This window comes from Falco naumanni, chromosome Z (genome assembly GCF_017639655.2).
Source record: "Falco naumanni isolate bFalNau1 chromosome Z, bFalNau1.pat, whole genome shotgun sequence".
Classification (NCBI taxonomy): Eukaryota; Metazoa; Chordata; class Aves; order Falconiformes; family Falconidae; genus Falco; species Falco naumanni.
The window spans coordinates 54,417,602-54,441,407 of record NC_054080.1 but is presented as its reverse complement, the minus strand read 5'-3'; the positions used below and the strand labels follow the sequence as shown (position 1 = coordinate 54,441,407).

Sequence of the window (23,806 nt, the reverse complement as noted above, 5' to 3'; positions counted from 1 at the left end):
AAAAAAGTGAATTGATACACATGATCTCTGTTTATAGGTAAACATTAGAGGGAATATCTATATATTATTAATAATAAGCACATTAAAATCTTATTATGATTGTTTAATCAAACTATGGCTTATTATTTTTAGAACTTTGAAAGGGGAATTACTCTGTTAATATTATGATGTATTACTTTATCATTATTATTTAAATTTTAATGCAACTCTAATAGCTCAATTTTGTGTGCTATAAAAAGCACTTAAGAAACACTTATTTGTGCTGGTTCATTTTGTAGAAATAACTGTCTAACAATCTATTAAGTTTAGGAATTATAGCATCAAGCAGTTTCTGTATTAACTGCTTTCCAACAGTCTGATGCCTCCAGCAAAAGTGAGGCAGGAAAAAAATTCAGGCATGGAGTACACTGATTTCCTGCTTAAAGCTTCTGGATCAGCAGCTTTATAGCTTTATAAGATGATGAACATTTCATGTTCTTGCTTCTTTCGATCAACAGAAACACCCCTGTGGGTGACAGTGGAGATGAAGTTTGTTTCCAATTATAAGCAGAGGCTCAGAAAATTATCTCTGGATACAGATACTCAGGTACACCTAAACTGCCTTACGGAAACTATACTGCCCCTTCTATGTGCCTTTTTCTAGCAGCTGCTTCATAGCTGAGAGCGTTTGCTGTGTGTTGTCATGAAGATGCTGATGGGCTATACAACTATTTATGTATAAAATGCTTTTGGCAGCTAGGTCTATTCCTAATTAGTGTTCCAAGATCACAGGTTATCACTTTGACACCAAGAGTATACTGCATGTTATTTCTATGTAACTTTTAAAGCAGAATAGTTGTGAAAAAATAGAGGTTCCAAATCAGGAATGTGCTTAAAATCTCAGTAACTTTCAGCATGTAAAACACATTGGAAGTTCTCAATGGCTTGAAGGTAGATAAAAATAGAATGCTTAAGACTATGTCATTTACAGAATTTTCCTGTATTGCATGAGTGAAAATCTAAACCTTTTATTAATATGTAAAACCCCATCAAATCAAACATGGCATGCTCAGACAATAAACGATACTAGTTTTCAATACTAAATTTTTTTTATTTTCAATATAATTGCCTAAATCATTTTGTTAAATTTTAAAACAGTTCACATAAGAACACATCTACGTAAGTACCTGTATCCATCAATGAAACTGGCATTAATATAATCAGAGCCTTCTACTCCTCGGATTGGCTGCAAGCATACCCTTGTAGACTCATATGGCATAATATTGACAAGGCGATTTTTGAATTTATTACATGGAAGATTGGCACTGATGAATCTTGAAGTGTGAGCCTTAGAGCTAGCAAGACGCTGTTGAAAATAGATTAAAAGAATTAAAGCCAGGTATAACAAAAACAATTGACACTATCAGACTTGATGGTCTCTGCTCATTATCCATTAACAAATAATTTCAGTTTCAGATGCTTAATTTTCCATATTCTATTGCATTACCTAATATTTGTAAAGCTCCTTTTAACACCTTATAAAAGTTTAATGTCTGCTCCATTAATGGACATGGAGAAATTTGAGTATTAAACTGTTATACAAACATATACTTCAAGTTACTGAAACAATAAAGCACCAGCAGGATTAAACCACCCCTCTTTTGTCAGGAAACCAACTGAAGATAGAATCATATATCTGACAAAGGATTGTCTTCTTAAATTAAAATTTCAGCCTGCTGATGTCTTATATTTTGATTACTGGAAATAACTGGTGGAGGACAAAACAGCATCAAGTGTTATACCATTTGTTTTTGGATCCCAGCAACATAAAATCCCCGTACCTTAAATTCCAGTTCCATTCCGGTGACATTCTCCCCTGTTTCTATTTGTGTCAACTTCTGGATATATGCATACAGGTTTCTGGCTGGCACTTCGGTATTTCCACACGTCACTGCTTCCAGCAGTGCATCGTGGATAAAGATGTATTGGTCCTCAGTTTGAACCATGTAATTCCTCTGTGCTCTCATTAGAGTTACGTGGCCATAAATATCTACAGTCTTTTCATGCTTTATTCTCTCTAACATGGCATCTATCACAATGAAACAGCCAGTCCTGCCGACTCCAGCACTAAAAGAAATGAACAGAGGAGGGAAAACATGAAGGACTATTTCATGCATTGTGCTTACATTTACGGCATTCAAGTTTTAAAGTTTCATAACACTGATTTGAACTGAACAATTTTCTGAATACAAACATCAGCTTTTATGAAAGAGGTTGGTGCCCTGAAATACGTAAATTCCTTTAACAGTCATTACAAGCAATTGAGAATGTGGAATGCTTTTACATGAGATCTTTGCATCTTGCAGTTTCTTGCAGGCTTGACTAAATAGAAATAACCCACATTGTAACATGTTCTAGAAATATGTGTTCTTAAAAATGGCAATTAATGGAGATGATGAATACTCTGAGAATTCAAGATTTATTTGTAGCACACTTCTAACTCATTAAACATGCTGTTGTTGCTATTCTGTACAGAAGTGAATTTATTGGCAAACAATAACATTACAGAAAATGAGTATACATATTTCTATTGTGCTCTTGAGGTAAAATTTCTATCCCTCTCCCAATTCTGTCAATGGACTCCTATTAACACAGTTTGTTCTGTCCTATGCTCTTCCACTTAGCCAGGCCATACTATTACTCTTTGCAATGCAGAGCCATGCCTAATTAACTGTGCTAGCTGTAGGCTGGGGAAATCCCCAGATGGACACTTCAATGTCTGTCTTGCATCTCCTGGAAAATGCAAGAAAGATCTGGAATGGCTAGAACATAGACCATGATGCTCAGTCATCACATTATTTCAAAGGACAGATTATAAAAGGACTAAAATATGCTTAAAGACAAAGCCTGAAATCACAGCACTGAATTAGTGTCCAGACTGGATAAGTAATGCTTTTCAGACAGAGGCAAAGGTAGTGCTTCCTTACAAGTTCTGGCTTAAGTCAGTTGCTGGTTTTAAGCAGGAGCTGAAGCAAAGTCACATCAATTCTGCTGAGACCAAAGAAACAACTACTTCTGTGCTCTCTGCGCAGTACAGGGTTCCTCAGGAGTAAGTCTGAGCTAGAAAGTTGCCTTCCCCTCTCTGGTGGGACTTGAGGGTAGATGACATGGGTCAGCTACTGTGAATTTGGCACAGGAATAAACTTGATCATTAAATGTTCAGCTGAATCTAAGAGAATTAAACCTTTCTCAGTAACAGACCTACTTAACAGCAGTTTATTTTTATACCTGCTGTCAAAATGTGTTAAAATGTCTCAAGGATTTGTAGTCGTTCCCTTCCTGTCTTAAAGGTGTAGTCTGTTACATGCATGGGCTACCTTTAATAGCTCCTGAGGAAGATTTTATGAAATCAGGAGAGGAAAAAGAGATATGCAGTTCTCACTTTGATGTGATTACTGTTAGTCATACATGATCCTTCATTATACATTTGGTGTAACTGAACAGGAATGATGTAGAAGGCACATGAAGACTACAGAACACACAGGCCCAGATCCAAATATTTAACTTGTGTGATGTTTGGACATCAGCTGTACTGAATCAAGTCTTCAGATGGGTGACTGCCTTTTTGCAGCCATGTATATGACTGAACTTTATTAAGTTTTGTTTCAACTACTTGTATACATGTAGCTATATAAAGCACAAGCAAAAAATAAAATGGTGTTTTGTGTATCATTTTTATATGTGGGATCACATCATACCTGTGACAATAAACGAAAGTTTCTGGCCTTCTAAATACTTAACTGTTTTCAGTTAGTAACAAATGCATGTAGTAGTATAGCAAGCTACAGTTTATAAACCCTGAAGACATTGACATTATCTAAGTTAAGGATATTTAAGAACACCACAATCTGCCTTTTTTTAAAATCAGAGAAACAGAAATAAAAATAATTACAACCAGGTTCTAGAGGACAACTATATAAAAAATAAAACCTCACAGTTCCTATATTTTCATGAAATATTAAATAACCTAAGTCCATCCTGAAATTGGTAGTTAAGGTAAACCTTTCTTTCTTGCATTATGCTTTAAGAATCTTTGCCAGTTACCAGTAAAATGCATTTACTTACAACCAAATCAGAAGAAGTACAGAGCAGAAAGATGTTTTAGTCTTACATGAGGTAAGTTTTGTTTTTAGTATTCTACATTTATGTATTGTTAACCATGCATTCTTGCCGCCAGTTAGTCTTTCCAGAAGCAAATCTCCTTCAAACACTGAGAACTTCTGCTAACAGACCAAATGCATGAATCCCAACTTTCTTAGATGGCACTCTGACAAGAAGTAATCAATAATGTGAGCTTAAGAAAACTTACCGATCAATGATATTGATCAGTGGGAGTTGTAGAGAAAGAAAATATACAGATAAATGAAATGACAGCTATCCTAGCTAAATGGGAATTCATTTACCTTGTACAATAAAAGCTCTGCATTCCAGGAAATCTTGGTGACCTTAATGTTGGTAGTAATCACGGAGAAAAACTAAAAAAAATATTGTCTCAGTATTGTTTTTTTTTTTTTTTTTAATTGCAAATAAATCAACACAAGTAGTGCACAATTTTATGTCAGATTGGTCTCTATGAAAGCTTTAAACCATTCCTTAAATGACACCTGTTTGCACTTAGCTTTTATCAGCCTAACAAGAACTGGCCAAGTGAGAAATAAGAAGGTTTGACAGTGCCGATGTTCTCAGTAGTTTAGAATATGGTTCTCTTTCCTATCATGCATTAATGAATTAATGTTCCAGCACCATGTTTATAACTGGATATGCCATTTTTGAGATCAAACACTAAAAGGTTCACTGGTACCTACAGACCACAACCGCAAAATTCTGACCCAGTTAAAAGCTTGCACTTTCAGCTGGAATGAGCAGTTTTCATTTCTTCTCTTCACATCTTGTATTATCATTTATATGTTTATTCTTCCCCAGAGCAAATGCAAAGAGGAATAGACATTAGCATACTGTACCACAGAACATATTTGCTAGTTTATAGGCTTATGCAGAGGTTGTGAAGATCATGACACCAGACCAAAACACATTTATATGCATGAATGTTTTTATGATAAGAATGGAGGGGGTGACACTCTACATTTGAGGCACTGGGCTTCACTGGGCTTCTGACACACTCCTCTCTGAATCATTTTAACCAGCAAGATATTTTTCTATCTTAAGGTGTTCAAGATATTCCATCTCCACCTATTATAAATGAGCCACGTGTCCACCAGACTACCCTTGTTAGTTTCCATGAAAACTGGTACCAATGCTATGAATATTTTAATTTTCTTCCTCTTCACACGCACATACCTTCAAACTCCAAACTCCAATCGCTTCCTATCAAGAGCAAGAAACTATTCTATCTTTATCCTGTTTCTCCTTCTGTTCTGCTACCACACAGACTTCTTAAAATGGTACTGATAAGATTACTGTGAAGCCATGCAGTTTGAATCCTCACAAATAAGCCACTGGAACATGAAATAAAAATTAATTCCTATGTACTTTCTACTAGTGATGATAATTCAGCTAAGGAGAGTAATTTTACAAATTAATTCTACACTTAGTTATTGCTTTTCTTGCCCTTTTGGTTTGCATCTTTTGGTGTCAAACTTAGAATTTTAGATTACTCTATCATTTAAACTAGTGGTATTATGTTTACAAGCTGAAAACTTAAGCAATCTATTAAATAAGCACGCCTGCTAGAAAACTGTTATTGCTGCAAATATTACCATTTATTCTATTACAACATTTGTTTTCAATTTCTAAAAATCTGACTGACTCAGTCCCATGAGCTGAAACATGTTCAATGTCCTGTGAAGCAATACAGCTGCAATTCACAAAAAGAAAAATTAAGAGGCATAAGGGGGACATTCAACATTAAAATCACTGTATGGATGTGTTAAAGGTTGGCTTTTGTGATTAATTTGTAGCTGTTTAAGTGATGATCCTTTACTGATACTTCAGTGATTTGGCAAAGGAAGGGAGTGTAATTGCCAGTAATCACAGGTCATTTAATTGGAAGCAAAGACAGTAAAATATGGACCAAAAATCATTTAGGATGTTTCTGACTTGTATCAGGGGAAATTTTTATTTAATATTATAGTTTCAGATTGAATGAAGCTTGCATTTAGGAACTGAAAGTACATAAAATTTCTTGTGATATGGGAAACATATAAAAATGTCTGGATTTTATTGAGGAACTTCGTATGATTAATTAGATTCCAATCCCACATAAATTCTGTAGTAGCTCTGCCAAGGGCAATATTTAGATTATTTTCTCCTTTTCCAGTTAGCAAATTAGAACACAGTTGAAAATCACCCCTCTGTCCAGGAAGCAGAAAAAAAGCCCCTTATGAAACCATTGAAGATTATTTTGAAGTGATACATCTGACTGAAACAGCATAAAGAACTTGTGCAAAGAGGTAAATTTAAATTTTGTTTTAGAAAAGAAACTGGGCTGCTTCAAGAATTCTGTTACTGGCTTACAAGAGACCTTTGAGAATTGATGTGCAACTGCACAATAACTTTCTTTTCTTCTCACTGTGTTTATGGTCAGATACCAGCAATCAAATTTGGTATGCGATACATTTTTAGGTGTAATCTTCACCAAACAAAAGATTTTAGGCATTGCATTTTCTTCATCTCTGTGCTATGCATGGAGGCAACTATATTTGTCACTGAAGTCATATAAAGCTTCTTAAAAAGAACAAGACAAGAAAAAAATCAGAAAATGAGAAGAATTCACTACAAATAGATAAAGCTCACTCTGAAGTGAGTTTTCCTGTGACACCTCCTCAGAGTTTTCACAGATAGGGGGCAAAAGTATAGGAAGCTTACAAATCAAAAGTCAGCTTTAGAACTTTCTTCCTTTACTGAGCTTTATTGAAAGGAAATTCTTCATATTCCATCTGCACATTCTCAGGATTCTACCCTTACCATAAATTCTTCAAACATAGCTGCCCCAGATTTAAGTCATATTTTTTGTAATATGCAATTGTAGAAGTGTAACTACTTATCTAATCCTCAGTTCAGCTCTGGAGAGATCAAGCACATGAAGCTGTTTTAACAGATTGTATCATGAACACAAAAAAACCTCTCAAATATTGAAACATATAGAATCAAAACTCCAGTAAATATATCTAAAATATCCCATGGACAGGGAATAATTGTTTACTAAAATACAAGCTGAGTTTTCCATGCAGAATAAAAATGTAGCATGAGTAACGCTCAATAAAACAAATAAAAAATGTTTTAAGGGACACTTCTAACAAGGACACTCCACGACAGCAGTTCAGTTCCTCTCACCACTTTAAATTCAGGTCTGCCCTAAGCAAGAACTTTATAGAAATGCAGAAGGACTCGTATATATCTTAAAAGCAATACAGGAATGTAATTGGGGAAGTGCATAATGTAAAAAGCAACTCCACTAACTGACAGCTCACAAGTACTAGAAATAATTTACTTGTAAGCAGTGGAGAAAGATGTACCATATTGCACTGTGAAAATAAAAGATACATAAGTAGTTTATTAAAGTAATGGAGTGAAGGAAAAACATCAAACCACAAATATTACATCCACAGGTAACTTCTCAGCACACTTTTTAAAAATGTGACAGTCATTTACATAAAGTTAGATTTTTGCACTGCAATTACATATAGAAGATTTCTGTAGATCTAATTGAAGGATTTTGTGTGATACCTTTATTCATTCTCATACCGATTCATTCATGCACTCCCCTGTGAATCCACTATTTACCGAAGGATTCGGTAAATTTTCCTTTGAATTTTGAAGTCATTCTGCATGCCAAAATACTGTCCTTGCATTTGCTTCTATGACAAGCCATGTGGCCCACCTCAAGAATGGTAAAGAAATTCTAAGGTTGAAAAGAGGATGATGATGTATGAAGGAGAGGTTAATCAAACTAGGTATCTCAGCTTGAAGTAAACAACACTTAAGAGAAAGGGATATATGAAAGAAGGGCACAAACCAATGAGTTATGTGGAAGAGGTGAAAAGGCGATGACTATTAACATTTTGCTTGTAACACAAGAAACAGGATCATGAAATGAAATGATGAGACAGAATTTAAAACAAACAGGAAGTAGTTTTTAATGTAGTATGTAATTAAATTGTGAAACTTGTTGCTAAATACCATGGATGCAAAAAAATAAATTCATGGAGGAAAGAGTCTATTAAGGGTTATTAACCAAAAAGTTACAGACACAACTTCTCCTACAGAAAGACTTTTATTAGACTTTGCTGGAATTTGGATAGGCACTCTAAGAAAATAATATTCTGGACATGTCCTGGAGGAGGAGCTTGCATACGCTGTCTAAAATTGGTCTCATGGTCCCACATACTTAAAACACAAGCATTCCACTTCCCTGTCTGCTAATCAGATCATCTAGACCTCTTCCTTTCAATCAACACTTCTGCCTTGGGGTACCTGACACCTTTAGGAACTATGCCATCGAAAAGGACTATTTTGGATCCTTGCTTTTTCTTCCTTAAAAGGGACAGAAGTACTTCTGCCTTCTTCTTTCCTGAAATCATGAATTGTTGGTGGAAAAAAAAGACCTCTTATTATTCTGCTTGTGAGATGGAATATAGCAGAAATTGCACAATATGACAACTAAAAAGTTTTTTGACCCTACCACTTCTTTGTGTTATCTTGGTTTCCCTTCAGAGTTGATTGTTGATTTTATATAGCAATACATACTGTCCATAATCCCGCTTTTCACAGAAGATTTTTATATATACACCTCACTGAGAATCACTATATCACCTGATTTATTCAATTACTCAGGTATATAAAAAAAACAAATTAGAATAAACTGTACTGTTTTATCTGTGCACAAAGACTTACTGTGATATTTTATTTCAAAATCAATCCAGTTCTCAGATATCCTCCTTATTTTTATACTTTTCTATACGCAATGTTACATATTCAGTGTACTGCACTCTGTAATTAGTATCAAATAGTAACTATCCTAAAAGTATCTTCTTTGAGAGATTTGTTGAATTTCAGTGTATATTTTACATCCTTTGTAGTGTACAATGCATTCGCAAAGCATTCTTGTCATTATGCATTCTACTCAAGAAGGAAAGAAAGAAAGAAAGAAAGAAAGAAAGAAAGAAAGAAAGAAAGAAAGAAAGAAAGAAAGAAAGAAAGAACAAAAGAAAGAAAGAAAGGAAGAAAGAAAAAGAAAGAAAGAAAGAAAGAAAGAAAGAAAGAAAGAAAAAGAAAGAAAGAAAGAAAATTAAGATGTAAAAGCTACTGAAATAGAGTTTAGTGAAATAGTTTAGGAAAAGATTGTATTTCAAGGTTAATTTAAAAAAAACTCACAACTTTCTGTGACTTGTTACCTTCAATTAAAGACTGATCTATGCATGAACAGTTGCAGTAAATACGGAAAATAATACTTCTGGGTAATTTATGAGAGGAAGTACACTGCAATCTTATCATCAATAAATAAAAGTTAAGATTACAGCACAACAAAGCCAATAAGCAAAAATTATGCTGTTTGCTCCTAACAGCTACTCCTTGCTTTCTTTATATTTCATCCTGTTTTGCATTCTCAGAGTGGAATGTTTTGCATTGTTTTGTACTTTTGCATATTTCTGTGCTTTGATTACATTTTCATGTGGAAAATATAGAAGAGCTATTACCCTATCTGTGTGGGACATAGAAAGGTGAACTGATCCTATCTGAAAATGAATTAAAGAAGTCAGGAAGAAATGTGTTCTGCAGTACTGGATAACAGGATGACCTTGAAAGTACTTGCTGAACACTAAGGTGCTTCCTAGTTTCAGACTCCTTCCTGACACCTTCCTGATTCTAGGTGTTTGTATACCTACTGTGGTCAACAACTGTTTCTTTTTCTTAACACTGACTGCACTCAGGATCCCTGTTTTTAAAGTTGGAACACTAACATTTTCCATTTATTACATTATGTTTTAGACTGACAGAACAGTGGTGAGGTCCCAGATTGTCATCTCCAGACAGTATTGAATCTGGCAAGTACAAAGCAAAGAAGAAGATGTAGTACCAGGTCTCCTCAGTCTGCACTGGCATTATTATTTTTTTCAGCACCAATCACAGTTCAAAGCCCTAAATGAACTAGGCTCTAACTGTCTAAAAATTCCTTTTCTTCTCTTTTTTTCCTACTTTGTAAAGTTGGAAATAACCAAAAAGTAGTCCCCAGGCTTGAAGCTGACAGGAGTTTAGTAGCAGACTTATTCTTTTGGATCTCCATATCAAGATGCCTTTTCCTTTTCCATGGATAACTGACATATATTCATTCAGAGGATGAGAAAAATGTGATCTTGCCATCTTAGATTTGGTTTGAACTGAAATGGTTGCAATACAGTAATAATGCAGTGAGATGTTACACAGCAGAAAACAGAGAAGAAAAAAATATGAGGCTTCCCTGAGAAGCTCCTATCAAGGCTCATGCTAGGCCTCTGTTTTCTTAGACCAAGTGGTGAAATGAATAAATAAATTTTTCAATATCTCTGACAATACTCCACCGACAGCTGAAGAGCTTGGTTACTGGTACTACGTCTGATGTTTCCTTTCTTTAATGTTAGCAGTCTTTATACCAGCATGAGTTCTCTGTAGCGCAGTAGAAAATCAGTTAGTGAGAAGTTAATAACACTGAGAATTTTACATTTCTTAATTTGTCATTTAGAGGTTGGACTCTGGTGTCTCTTTTTTGCAGGATTTTGAACTTATGACCAAATACTGTGGACAAGTTATAATGAAAATCTTAGTCAGATCTTAGTTAAATTTAGGTAGAAATTTCGAAGTAGCTGTAAAATGAACTTGGGTAGTATTACAGTAATTTTTCAACAATTAATTTTCAACAATTTGTAAAATTCAGGAGGGGAAAAAAAAAAAAAAAGGGCACCACACCAGCAGTCATTGACAAATAAGTGATGAGACCCTGAAGTCTATAAAAGCATGAAAAATGAAGATTAATATTCAGGGCAGAACACTGAATGAAAAGCATCCACAAAAAGGTAACAGGACTATTTTTAAAGCTCCTTTTTACTTCTAGAAACTAAATAGGCTTTGATGTTGATTACTTTAGATAAAAATACAGCTTGTTTGAAGATAGCCAAATACGCTGGGTAGCCAAGTTGATGCAATGTGTTCCAGTATACTGTGTGTCCATGGATATTCCGGAATTTACTGTAGGTACAGCTGGGAAATCTCAGAGATACCCCTTTCCAGAATTCAGCTATTGGGTTACAAAAATATTTTCACATTTCCTGCAGATGGCTGGATTCTTTTCTTCACTCATAATTTTAATTCAGAATTCATTATGGACAGCTGCTGGCTCTGATAGAACCTAATTGCTCTTTTACTAGACTCAGCTGCAAGCAGTCAGATTTCCTTTTCCTTTATAGAGTATATTATATATAAACATGGGCGGGGAGAAAAATAACCAATTAACTAAATACATATGGATAAAATGACTCACTAAGAGCACTGATCAAATAATGTATCAAACTACAGCTTAGGTCAAAGGAAATTACAGGCCTTGTAGGACATGATAATATATATATGGAAATAATTATCAGTGCTAATATATTTGTAATTTGAGATAACACATGGAAAAGGCACAGCTTCTGTTAAAAAAAATCTTCCTGAAAATTATTACATTTTAATAAGAGGCAGGTTATTTCACTCAGTGAAAAGTCATCAGTCTCCAGGAGATCTCCTCAACCGAAACCATTTGTCGGCCGAATCCAAGTCAAGTCTCAGTATGTTCCCTGAACGATTTAGAAAGAAAACATGGCGTAATTCTGGAAATATTTTTGCTGCCTTACCTTTATTAAAAAAATAATAAAAATAATAAGACTGGGGAATAGTTAGTTGCAAAGGCTACAAAAAAAGGGTACGTCACGAATGAGGGAGGTGAGATGGCCAGCAAAAAGACTAAGGATGTGAAGATTTCCTGCCACGTCCCTCCACAGGACAAGTACTGAAGCAGGTTAGGATTTTGCTGCCCTCGTTTTCTACGATGGATGAAGACAAGGGGAAGTTGTAGACATGTAAAATAAGAAACAGCATTAATGAATATTCTTTTTTCTCCCTTTATCTAAAGATATTTAGTGAAATGAAGAGACACGTCTCCAAAATAACAGTAAATTGATACCTTCTAACACAATATCTGAAACTACTCGTCAGAAAATAATACCTAGACAAGGAAAAAAGTCAAAGATAAGGCTGTTTGGTTTTGTTCTTTAAAATGTGTGTACAATCCTGAATATGAACAATAAAGTACCCACCAGCTTCTTCAGCTAGTTAAAGGAATAACGGGGGGAAATAATTGAAGTCCTTATGAAACAGGGCTAAACTAGTCATAACTGCTTGCTGCTGGCAAGGAAACTTTACCGAAATATTCTTGACATTGGTGTTTTATGCTTTCCCCTGAAAGTTTTGACATCTGCCATTGTCAGAGACAGGATACCAGCCTAGACAGACCACTATGTTCTTCTACAGATTTCTGACTTCTACCAGAAACAAAATCTTGCGTTGTACAGTCATGGCAGTTTTTTAGGATTTCAAAAGATAATCCAGCCCTGAGTCACAGCAGTGGGGGTGTAATCTCCCGAACCACAGGCTCAGTGCCAACCCTAGACGGCTCTATACACAGGCCTAATTTAATCAAAAGACCACAAATAGCTATTTTCCATTATTTGAAACTGCATGAAGAAATACTGCTATTATTTGTTATTTGTATGCTTTATAATTTTAATAATTCCAGTTAAGTTCCAGTGAGTTTTATGCTTATAAAGAATGGCAGCAGACACTGTCCACACAGCAGTTTCAATTCAGATTTTAGGAAAGGCTGGTTTGCTGTGTATAGCTGTTTTCTAACTTAAGATGAAACTTGAAAGTGGATCAGCATCAGTTTGGTGGTATTTGACACCACATGGAGGACTTCTAGATAATGTAGCATAGTATTTTCCTATAAAGACTAAAAATACCAAGGCAACTTAATCTTTAAAGATCCTGCACACTGTCACATTAAGTACTGTATGGTAATCTTTATAATGTTCATAATTCCAGGTTTTCACATGTGAGCATCTAAATTTAAGGAAACAAATTAGAGACCTAGGCTAATAAGAACCAGACTCCACTTAAGTTAAAGAGTGATCAGTTGGAGAAGGTATCTTTGCAATCAAGATGACCCTAACTAATGACACTCAAATTTGAAACAGAGAAAAAAAAATGTTCAGCATTACACTTCCATCACTAGCTGTGTCAGCATACAGATGGAGACTCTGCTTTTTGTCCGTATAATTGCATGAGCATAGCACAGCAATTAGGTGAAAAATCTTACCAGCCAGGGTCTTCAACTGATGAAGCTTTTGGAATCTAAATTTTCACAGCCTTGAAAAGATTTTATGGTGAGAATATGAAGGTGAGTCCTGACATGTCTCTCAGTGATGACACTTATTACACAAGTGATTATATATATATATATGTATATACACACACACACACACACACACACATATATTTAAATCCATATTTATAAATATAATAAAGTCTTGCTGTATTGATGACTTGTCAATCAGTGTGCTGGTGAGAAATCAGTCTTAGTTTCTGCCAGGTAGCATTTATCAAGCTTTCTCCTAGACTTTTTCTCATTTTCCACTAGATTCTACAATTCCAACTACATGAAGACAGAACCGCTCAAAAATACCTAAATTAGGAGTTTCACTTCTTTAAACAGAGATCAAGCTCCCAAGGTATCAAAAATCTGCATGCCTTGGTGTACTTTATGTAAGGAACATGTAGAAATGAAATAAGTCTCAACAAGAATGTTATGTGTAGAAATGAAATGCCGCCCAGTCAGTTACTCTGACTGCACGGTCAGAGTAATTGACACAATCAGTACAAATGGAATTCAATGGAAAACATGGAAACATGGACATTTACTCATTGCTGTGTTCTTATATTAAGATGAACTAAACATCCTAAAGCAAGGTCATCAAGTATGCATTAATTTAAGAAGAGAATCTAACAACAACAACCTTATCTGTCCCCTTTTGTTTTTTATTTGTGAACAAAGAGAAATTTTGAGAAAAAAAAAGTTGTCTTAATGAGCTATATGGTGACCTACAACCTGGATAGGAAAGAATGTTACAGTGTTTTTGTATATGGATAATGTATAATACTGTCTCATATATAGTAGCAACCCAATAGCTGTTGGATAAAGACATGTAGGTAAAGCAGAGGAAGTTCAGAATATTTCTGATATTAAAATACTTGTCATACTAAAATGCCTTTACTATCTTTTCCTCTTCAGAGCTTTTGGCTGTCCAGGGAAGTTAGATAGATCCTGAGTTTTTCTCAGGGTAGGGAGAGGAAGGAATGAGGGAGCTTTAAGTATTTTTCAATCTTCTTTGTGAGATTTCTCAATATGTGCTGGGGTTATTGTTTTTCCCCGCATGAAAAAGCATAGACAGTCATCTGCAACTTACTTACTGCCAGGATTAGAAAATGAGTGCTTGTGAGGCATATGGCAAAAGTGGTAGGGAGATTCAAAAGATATGTAGGGGAAGTAAAACAATAGATTGGAAAACCACTGCCATATATATATATATATATATATATATATAATGTATGTATGTATGTTTTTAAAATTTTATTTTTTATTCTGAAACATTGAATAAAAATTATGTAAGTATTCTACTTTAAGAAATAGAAGATAACACTGCGTTCTGTTATTTTTTGAAAATTAGCTTGTTTTTACTGTACTAATGGGTTATGTTAGTATACTTAGACATGGTTTTACTTAAACCAGTCACATTCTTCCAAACATCCCAGTTTTTCTGTTTGCAATAGCAGCATTAGCAGTACCTGCCAAAACTGTTCACAAAATATCTTGAAGATATGCCCCTTGGTGATGGTATTAAAAAGAGAGATTTGAACATATGGGATTGCACTTACATGTTAAGCTTTTATGTAGTGTTACTGAACTAACTACTAAAGTTTCTGTGATGTTTTGAAAACAGTGGAAAAAAAAAACATCCTCCAGTGCTATTTTATTGTGATCTGATTAGCACCTGTTTGCCTGCACTAATCCAACTTCAAACAAAAATGTATGCTTTCCCCACTATCGTTAGACCACACATTACAGCCCCACAGATGCAGAATCCTAGGGTTTAAGCCTGCATACTCTCATTAAAGAAACCTTTTTTTTTCTACATCAGCTCTGCAAATTAGGGCAAGTCATGCAGAGATACTGGTTGGATTGTGATAGTACTCAAGTTCTGTGCAAGGGTACTGAAAGAATACGGATTTAAAATACAACAGTCTGTAAATGAAAAAGCATCTACCTGCATGAAGTATTTCAATGAACACAGAAAAGTCTTCACACAAGGTATTCTAAACAAGCCGAGTCAAGATTTGAACAGACATCACAAAAAGTATCTACAAACAGGATGGGATTGTTACATTTCTTTTGTGTTATTCTTTTTTTATTTTTGCATCCACCTTTCCCTTTGATTCAGCCGCTTTCCTCCATCAAATCTCACACTGTAAAGACTGATACTCCTGTCTTTGGGAGAATGTAACTTAAGCAAGGATCACGGAACATGGCAGTTTATGACAAATATGTTCCTAAATTTAACTATATCCTGGTGGATATAGACAGAAAAATATAGATTTTTTGTCCTGGAAAAAGAGTGCAATGGCATTATGAATTTATATTTTTACAACTACACTGTTTTCATACAGGTAATCCTACCAGAATATCGGGTTACATACATTAAAAAAAAATAAAAAGAAATAAATCTGCATTTAGTTTTGGTCTTGACGTTCCCTTTAATGCTTCACAATCCTTTCAGCAACGATCCATGTTTTCATCTTAAAATTACATAGCTTTAATTATACTTTAACTTCCTTTTCAGATTAAAAATCTGCCAACTTTTCTGCACAAGTAAGAGCTTTGACTAGTAAAATGTATGTATGACATTTCTCAACACGTTTTTAACTTCTATATTAGATTGAAATTCAATACTGCACAGGCAACAAAACTTAATAATCAAAAGTAGATGTGTAAATGACATGCAAAGATGTCTGTTGCATGGACATTAGTAACAAATAATTACTAATATTATCATAAATTCTGAACAAATAATTATGTATTTTTCTTTGGTTTCATCAAACAAAATTTGTTATAAAGTCTTATACTTGCATTTGTTTGACATGCATTTATCAGAATGGTAGTTTTGAATGGTAATACTTACATCACAGTTAATTTCACCAGTTAAGACTATGCATATTTTTTCTGGTCACTATTACATGAATAGAATGCATTCAAATATTTACAGGGTGAGTTATTCAGCTGTCATGTGTTTTCACCTCACACTTTTTCCCACTAAGCACACTGTTAGTTATTAAAATAATTATTTACACATTCAACACGATTTCCTAGGAACAGAATATTAAACTAGGTTATCAGCTACTGAGGCTTTGATACAAACTGCTCTGGGGCCACACTCACGAACTGAATCTCTAACCACCTTGATTCTCTATAGGATATATAGCCATATCCCAAAACTACCAAGCAAACTGGAAAAAACTGAATCTCTTAACATGAAGTGGACTGAAAGATAACTGTTGGTCACTATTAAGGCAAATGTGGAGAATGCAGTAAGGAAAAGCTTGGGCTAAACCTACAATGTCTATTTATAAATACAGAATAAATTAGGGTGTTGCTCTCTAAGGATCAAAACGCAGATAGCTGGTTCTTCTCTCAGGCAGGCTCCTGTTGTTTTTACAGGGTGTTTACTGGAATCAAAAGCAAAAAGGAGATAACTTTTGAGCAGTAAGAAACTCTGAGCTAAATCCACAGAAATATAGACAAACAGCTTCTCCCTGTACTTAGTTGCCCACTAGCTTTGCTTTTCATTTTTTTATGGGTTAAAAGCTTTGCAGAAAAAAAATGCTTCTTCCACAGCTTTTTCATATCTACTCTTTCTTTTTACCAAACAAATTTTGAAAAGTAGTCCTTCTTGTATATTTTACTTCTATAACATGTCATTATTTTAATTTCCTGAGCTCTGACAGGTTGTTAGGTACTGGAAGAAACATAAAAGAAAGCACCAGTGCTATCTCAGATGTCTTACACTGCCCATTATGAATCCCATGTTCCCACTGGGGAGTAAACTCATATTATCCCTTCAGTGGGATATCATGGGAAAGCACTGCCTACCACAGGCAAAGGATACCGGGTATGGTCTTGTATCATACTGTTTTGTTCTAGTGGAGAAAGTTTGAAGTACTTTTAATATCTAAATGATGGCAGTACATAAGCTTTAACAAAGAGACTTAGGGAGTCCTGAACACAACATGGGAGACAGAGATAGATAAGATACAGAAGAAGGAAAAAAGGACTTTTTAAAAAGGTTGCAGAGGCAGACTAGGAGCCAGCAAAGAAAGAAAGGAAAGCAAGAAGTTTTTCAAGGGCAGATAAAATATCTCCATGGAAAAGGATGACTACCAGAAGACAGTGGAAGATGATGCAAGACAAAAGCTGGCAGAAGAATGCTACCATTGGATGGCAATCTTTCTTCACAGAACATACTAAGACATGTAAGAACATATTTTGTATTGAAATGGTTCAGCAGTATAGTAAAAAACAGTGAAAGGAGTTTGAGAAAATAGTGGAGTTGAAGGACAGAAATTGAATATAATTAGCAGCCCACAGAATAAAGGGTAGCCCAGACACTGGAGAGAAAATATATTGGAAAAAATTAAATGACTGAGGATGAGAAGGAAAGGAGAGAGTGGAATGGAGGAATTTAGAAAGTGAGCAACAGAGAAGAGAGGAAAGAAAAATCTGAAAGCAGGTTGTAAGATAAAATAGATAAATAGAAAACTTGCTTACTTTTCTAGTTCAAAAATAAAATGGTTTGGGTGTGTTTTTAGGCATGTCCAGTACTTTCATTTCAAACTAAATGTGGAAGTTTTTCATGCTGCCGAATGAAAGATATATCTTTTAGCCTAAAAAAAAATTGTGCTGATTTTCTGTCATTGTTCCTCTTTGGATTTTTTTACTAATTCAGTAATGTCAAATTCAAAATAATAAGCCAATGCAAATCTCAAAATACAATGTTGCTACAATACGCCTGAAAAGAGACATCCACATTAACATTACTGCTGTAACAAAGACTTTAGCAACTTATTCTTGTTGGTCTATCACTTAGATAGCACACTAACACTGATGAGTTAATGAGTACACTCAAACTTTGGGCTGTCCACAACACTTCCTGCTACATGCTCAGCCACATAAAATTTTTAAATACATAGACATAAATCCGTAAATTTCGACGAAATCTGGGTTCATTACTTGTTCTGCTCATATACAAATTTTTGGGAGTGGGATTTAAAAGGTTTGCTAAAATAATAGAATATGTAGAAGCCCACATTGTAGAAAACAGTTCATATGAAATGCCTAAAATCTTAATGTCTTCAGAAGCTACACCTAAGGCAAAGAGCTTCAACACATTTACCACCAGGATATGCATATTGTAGAGTATTGATAAATAAGAAATTGGGAAAAACAGTCCCTAAGCAGGCAGCAAATCATACTACACAACCTGATCACCACTTTCACTGAAATTTGCATGTGTAACCAATGACAGAGACAATAATAACCTTGCATTTCATCAATACCACTGAGTGACAATAAACTCTGTATTTTATTTCATCTTTTCCAATGACTTGCTGCATGACTCTTAATAACTGGTTTAATTCGTCTATTTTTGCACTGAGAGAATTTAGGTAATTGTACTAACTTAACAGCCTTCCCAGAGTGGGAGGATTCATTTCTTCTATTAGTTTTGGTTTTGATTTAGAGCATAGCATCTTTACTGCTGAGCATCTTTGGAGGGACGCTTTTTAAGGATCAAGCTGTCAAAATTATAGCTGAGGCAATCCACACTTCCAGCCAATATTCAAAATATTTTAAGATCCTGTAAACACAGGTACAAAAAGATTTTGCTTCTTTCAGGAAATACTCAGCAAACTATATAAACAGATTTGTCTTATTTTTTATATTTATTCCACATTCCTAACCCTGGCATTTCAATAAGCAGTAAATATCTATCTTCCATACTCTTCGGTCTTTCTAAACAGGTTGTGCTTTTCAACATTGAAGTCCTGCTTATTTTGTTTTCCTGTTGACTTTATTTTCCTGTCTTATTTACAAGAGGCTCTTTTAATCACTTTGAAAATGTTCAAATAACCATCATCTATGGCTGCCTTATTAATATGTAAGAAGCCAGAACTAGAGGTAGTTGGTATGCTGTAATACTTGTAATTCCTATTCCCCAGTTTTTGGATGACAAAAAGACTGGTTTTCAAATGTGCAGACCATTTTAAGCTTCAGTGAACAAGGTGTAGTAGCTCTCAGCCTTACTAATTGAAGGTATCCCAAAATGAAGTTCACAAAAATTTGTGACCTTAGGAATTCACTCTGAAAGGGGCAGGACAGTAAACTACGTAAGCTATACCAACACAGACCTGGAATGAGGAGGGCCCATCTCACAGCTTACTTCTATCAGGATTAGCATATATGTTCTGATGACTGTGTTATTTTAAGGCTTTCTAAAAGATCTGCTCTTGACAAATACTTCCAAAGAATCCCTGTCTCTTTCTCTTCATCTTCCTTACTCCCAGAACTTTCAAAGGAGCTGATGTTTTTCATTTCAGAATTTGTTAATTCATACCTTATAATGCCTAAAGAGGTTTGCTACCTTGCAAACAGCATGGAGCCCTCATTTCCCTGGAACTGAGCTCAGCCTGTTCCCAGGTAACCTTTGCAGTTCCAACTCCTCGCAGTCCTAAACTGAGGGTTTAACCTCAAATAAAGATTAAAGTTTCTACCTATTTTCAATAAAATTTGCCATTTATCTTTCTTAATTTTCATGTTCTTGACTTTCACACACAAAAAAAGTAATCATTTCAAAAGCTCTTTAATTGCTCAAAACACACTTTCTTTGATATTCAGGTTCTTAACACTATCCTTTTTCTTTTTCATGCCACCTTCAGAGTGCCATAGATACATATGTACTCTCCCTGCAGACATTCTCCCTGTAGATCTTCAGATATTCTAAAAGTAATTCTTCTTGCACAGACCAAAAAAAAATAATTCTGGCCCACCCAAGTTGGCAGTGCCATAGTAAGGTCCCCAGTTTGCATTGCAACCATCTTTTTACTTTGGCAGACTCAGACATCTCTTTGAAAGAAAATGTTTTTGTCTGCAACAAAACAGAAAGCAGAAATCTTGACTTAAGATGCTTTGAAAGGAATTCTGGGCTTACCTGCAATGTACAACCATAGGTCCAGCATCAGGTGGGTTGCAGGTCTTGACTCGTCGCAGGAAAGCTAAGAATGGCGTTGGGTGTTCTGGGACACCATGGTCAGGCCAGGCAGTGAACTGGAATTGCCTCACTTCCCTTTTCTCACTTGAACCATTCTATGAAATTTAAAAAAAAGTCATGACAAAACTGCCACTGGATGCAATACTGGCATTTTAAAATGAAACAACTGCAGAAGCATATATTCCAGCAAAGTGTATTTAAATTGCATTTGGGTTCACAGAGAAACAGAACTCATGCTATGGAGGGAATTTTTTTTATATTCTGTATTGCAGGATTCAAACAATGTTAACAACTTTAACAGTAACACATCCCCATAAGTACCAGAGCTTTAGTTAGTATTCCATTGTTAAATGGTTTTTCGTAGTGAGAGCTCCGTGTTAACTTAGAAAACTCCATGCTGTAAGAAAAAAACACTCTATAGACTGGAGCAAAAAGTCTCATTGTTCAGTGCTGCTAGGGGGAAATGAGGGAGAAAAGTGGAAGGAGGGAAAGGGAAGAAAGGGAGTCAGGAAAAAAAGGAGAAAGGCAGGGAAGGCAGGAAGCAAAAGAAGGAGGGCAGGGAGGCAAGAAGGAGAGAGTGATGGGACGAAAGGAAGGAAGGAAGGAAGCAAGGAAGGAAGGAAGGAAGGAAGGAGGGAAGGAGGGAAGGAAGGAAGGGAAGGGGAAAAGAAAGGGAAGGGGAAACAGAAGGGGAAAGGGAAGAGGAATGGGGAGGGGAAGGGGAGGGGAAAGGGGAGGGGAAGAAAAAGGAAAAGACAGAAGTTGCCTACATTTAAATTTTAAAAGTACATTGTAAGTATATAGAAGTATACATACCTTGTAAAGTGCAAATGTACGAACGCAGTAGGTTGCCAATTCAACAGTGTCTAAAAGCGTCACTTGGATTAGTCCGTAAGTTTCTGTGCCTCTGCTCGGCCAGTACTGATCACACTTCACCTGTAGTGAAAAAGAGGTAATTATTTAAGACATTTCAAACTGACATTTAGTACATAACTGAGTGTATATCACTGCAGGTTTTTAAAGTGTGTGGAGATAGAATGTTCAACAACTGCTAAGGAACCAACAGAAGAAATTTGTTTTGTCACCCACAAGAACTGCTCTTCTGGTAGTAGCCCTTAAGTATCTTCTTCCATAATGGATATTGGTGAATTCTGTGGGGCAGATGATGAAGAAATACTAGTAATTATAGATAAACAATTTATTATAGCTAGATATGACCTGTATCTTCAGTAATTCATCTTTCACAGTTCAGAATTTAAGAACAGTATTAGTCCAGTAAACGTAGACAGACAATTTTTTGAATAATTGCCATATTTCACCCACTTCCCATTAGTCCAAAAACATATAAACTGTTGTTGAGATGTTAATATTTAGTATATATACAAATATCTCAGTAAAAACCTGAAGTTTTTAAGAAACAATTTTAGCACACAGATCAACAACTAAGAACTGTGAGAAAACACTTTTTTTTTTCCTCAGATCAGTGTTACGAAGCATATAACAAAGCTGTGGTCACAGGCATTTAAAAAACATGGTTTGAAAGAGCTCATTCATCACATTTTAAAAGACACAGGACATTTGTTTCACAGAAATCTCCATTTAAACTCGCGATATTTTAGAATACTGAGCTGAAATAATACTGTATAAAATGATGCATAATAGTACCATATGTTTATCATCATTGCTGAGGCTCAATAATTTGTTTCAGTTGGAAATGGTATTTATGATGAAAGCTATTATGAAAAAAGAAATCTTGAATGCCTAAAACAATCAGAAAACATGGTAGAAAGTAGTATGGGAGTTAAAAACCTGAAAATATTTGCCTTTCGGTGACTGGTGAAACCAAGACCATCTCCATTCTATTTATAACAAGACATTCTTATCAGTTAGCCTTGCATACAGTACAGAAAAGAGGTGTACTCTGAATCCAGTAATAATACACTGCATTTGTTCAATAAATGTCTTCATTAATGACTTTAAGCCAGACTCATAACAAATTCAGTGAGAATACACAAACTGTGAGAAACACAAAAGCTGATTAAAGCACAGTATTTCCCACAAATATGTGATTATGCTAATCCAAGAGAAAAACTGATGATTCCCCCAAAATAGAAAATTAAGATATGCATCTTTGAAGTTCATGTGTTCTCTAGGTTTCTTAGGCTGCGCAGTACTTATTGAAAAAAACTTAGTATGCTTTCATACTCCCCAGTCCCGAACAGCTTTTGCTTCCAGATCATTTTATTTTGAGGCTCACAGGTCACAGATCACTAATGGTTCACAAAACACAGTCTGAGAACAAGTAATCTAGATAAAGATGAGAAAAAATTCTAACTGCTGAAGCAAGTGATTAACATTAATTAGAGGCAAAAAAACTGGAACAATTTTTTACAGGAATTGATAATTTATAGATAATGCATTGGAACAAAGAAACGAAAAATGTTTATTGATAATACAGTCTTTAAAATGGGATTAACAGTCTATAAAATACTCTTATTAAGAGTAATTAAGTAAACAGTTCCCTGTGCCATTTACTGAAATAGTGGAAGAGTAACTATTGCAGGTACTTCATGAATATCAATGATTCACTTGCAAGATTCTTAATACTAAAAGAAGCCCTTCTGGTCTTCTGCAAATCAGACTAAAATATAAATTTACAACTGAGTTGTTTCAATATAATATAATAGATTTAATTTCACTTTATCATTGATATAGACACAGTGTAGCTTGTGTCTATATTGGTTAGCTGTATTTTAGACAAGTTGTGGTTTATTATTTATTAATTCCCACAGAACGACATATTTTTTTTTCATGGAAAATGTTGATACACAATAGCTGTTGTTTGTAATCTTAGCAACTACAGGTTTAGTATAAATAGCTGACAAAACCTGTTGGGTTTGAATGATTATTGTTTTCAGAAAACCATTAAAAATGGTAGAAAACTCTATGTACTTTTAATAAAATGAATAAAAAAAAAAATATCTGGTAATGCTTTTGCATGCCTAAATGTGTAGTCCTCTTTACGCTGCAGTTCCCAAATGTAAATTGTATGCTCATAGAAGCAGTGTCAGCTTCCAGAAAGCATGCCTAAAAAATTAACCAGTTTTCTCGCTAGAAACACTTCATAAAAACAAATTCCAAATGTAATAGAGATAAATAAATGTTTAACAAAAACATTAAATGGAAATTAAGAACATAATAACCCCCATCTTTGCAAAGAACAGAAAATACTTTTTTATTTTCATTTATCTAATGTTAAGCATGTACTCAGATTTAGAAGCCTGTAGAAAATTGTTCCTTTTCAGTCAATCTGGGAGAAAATTATGTGCCTACTCTTGTAGGTGAATATTTTAGGAGGTTTATTTTTT

General features: G+C 34.9%; 1 protein-coding gene across 22 annotated transcripts in view; it reads right to left on the bottom strand.

Moving 5' to 3' along the window:
• Nucleotides 1-23,806, bottom strand: part of PTPRD (protein tyrosine phosphatase receptor type D) — a 380,568-nt gene that overhangs the window by 17,035 nt on the left and 339,727 nt on the right. For all 22 annotated transcript variants that reach the window (XM_040580319.1, XM_040580317.1, XM_040580325.1 and 19 more), the window contains 4 exons: nucleotides 21,255-21,374; nucleotides 20,379-20,533; nucleotides 1,821-2,106; nucleotides 1,167-1,345 (listed from right to left, as the gene is read on the bottom strand). In XM_040580319.1, coding sequence (XP_040436253.1) covers nucleotides 1,167-1,345; nucleotides 1,821-2,106; nucleotides 20,379-20,533; nucleotides 21,255-21,374 — 740 coding nt within the window. The remainder of the gene's footprint in view (nucleotides 1-1,166; nucleotides 1,346-1,820; nucleotides 2,107-20,378; nucleotides 20,534-21,254; nucleotides 21,375-23,806) is intronic.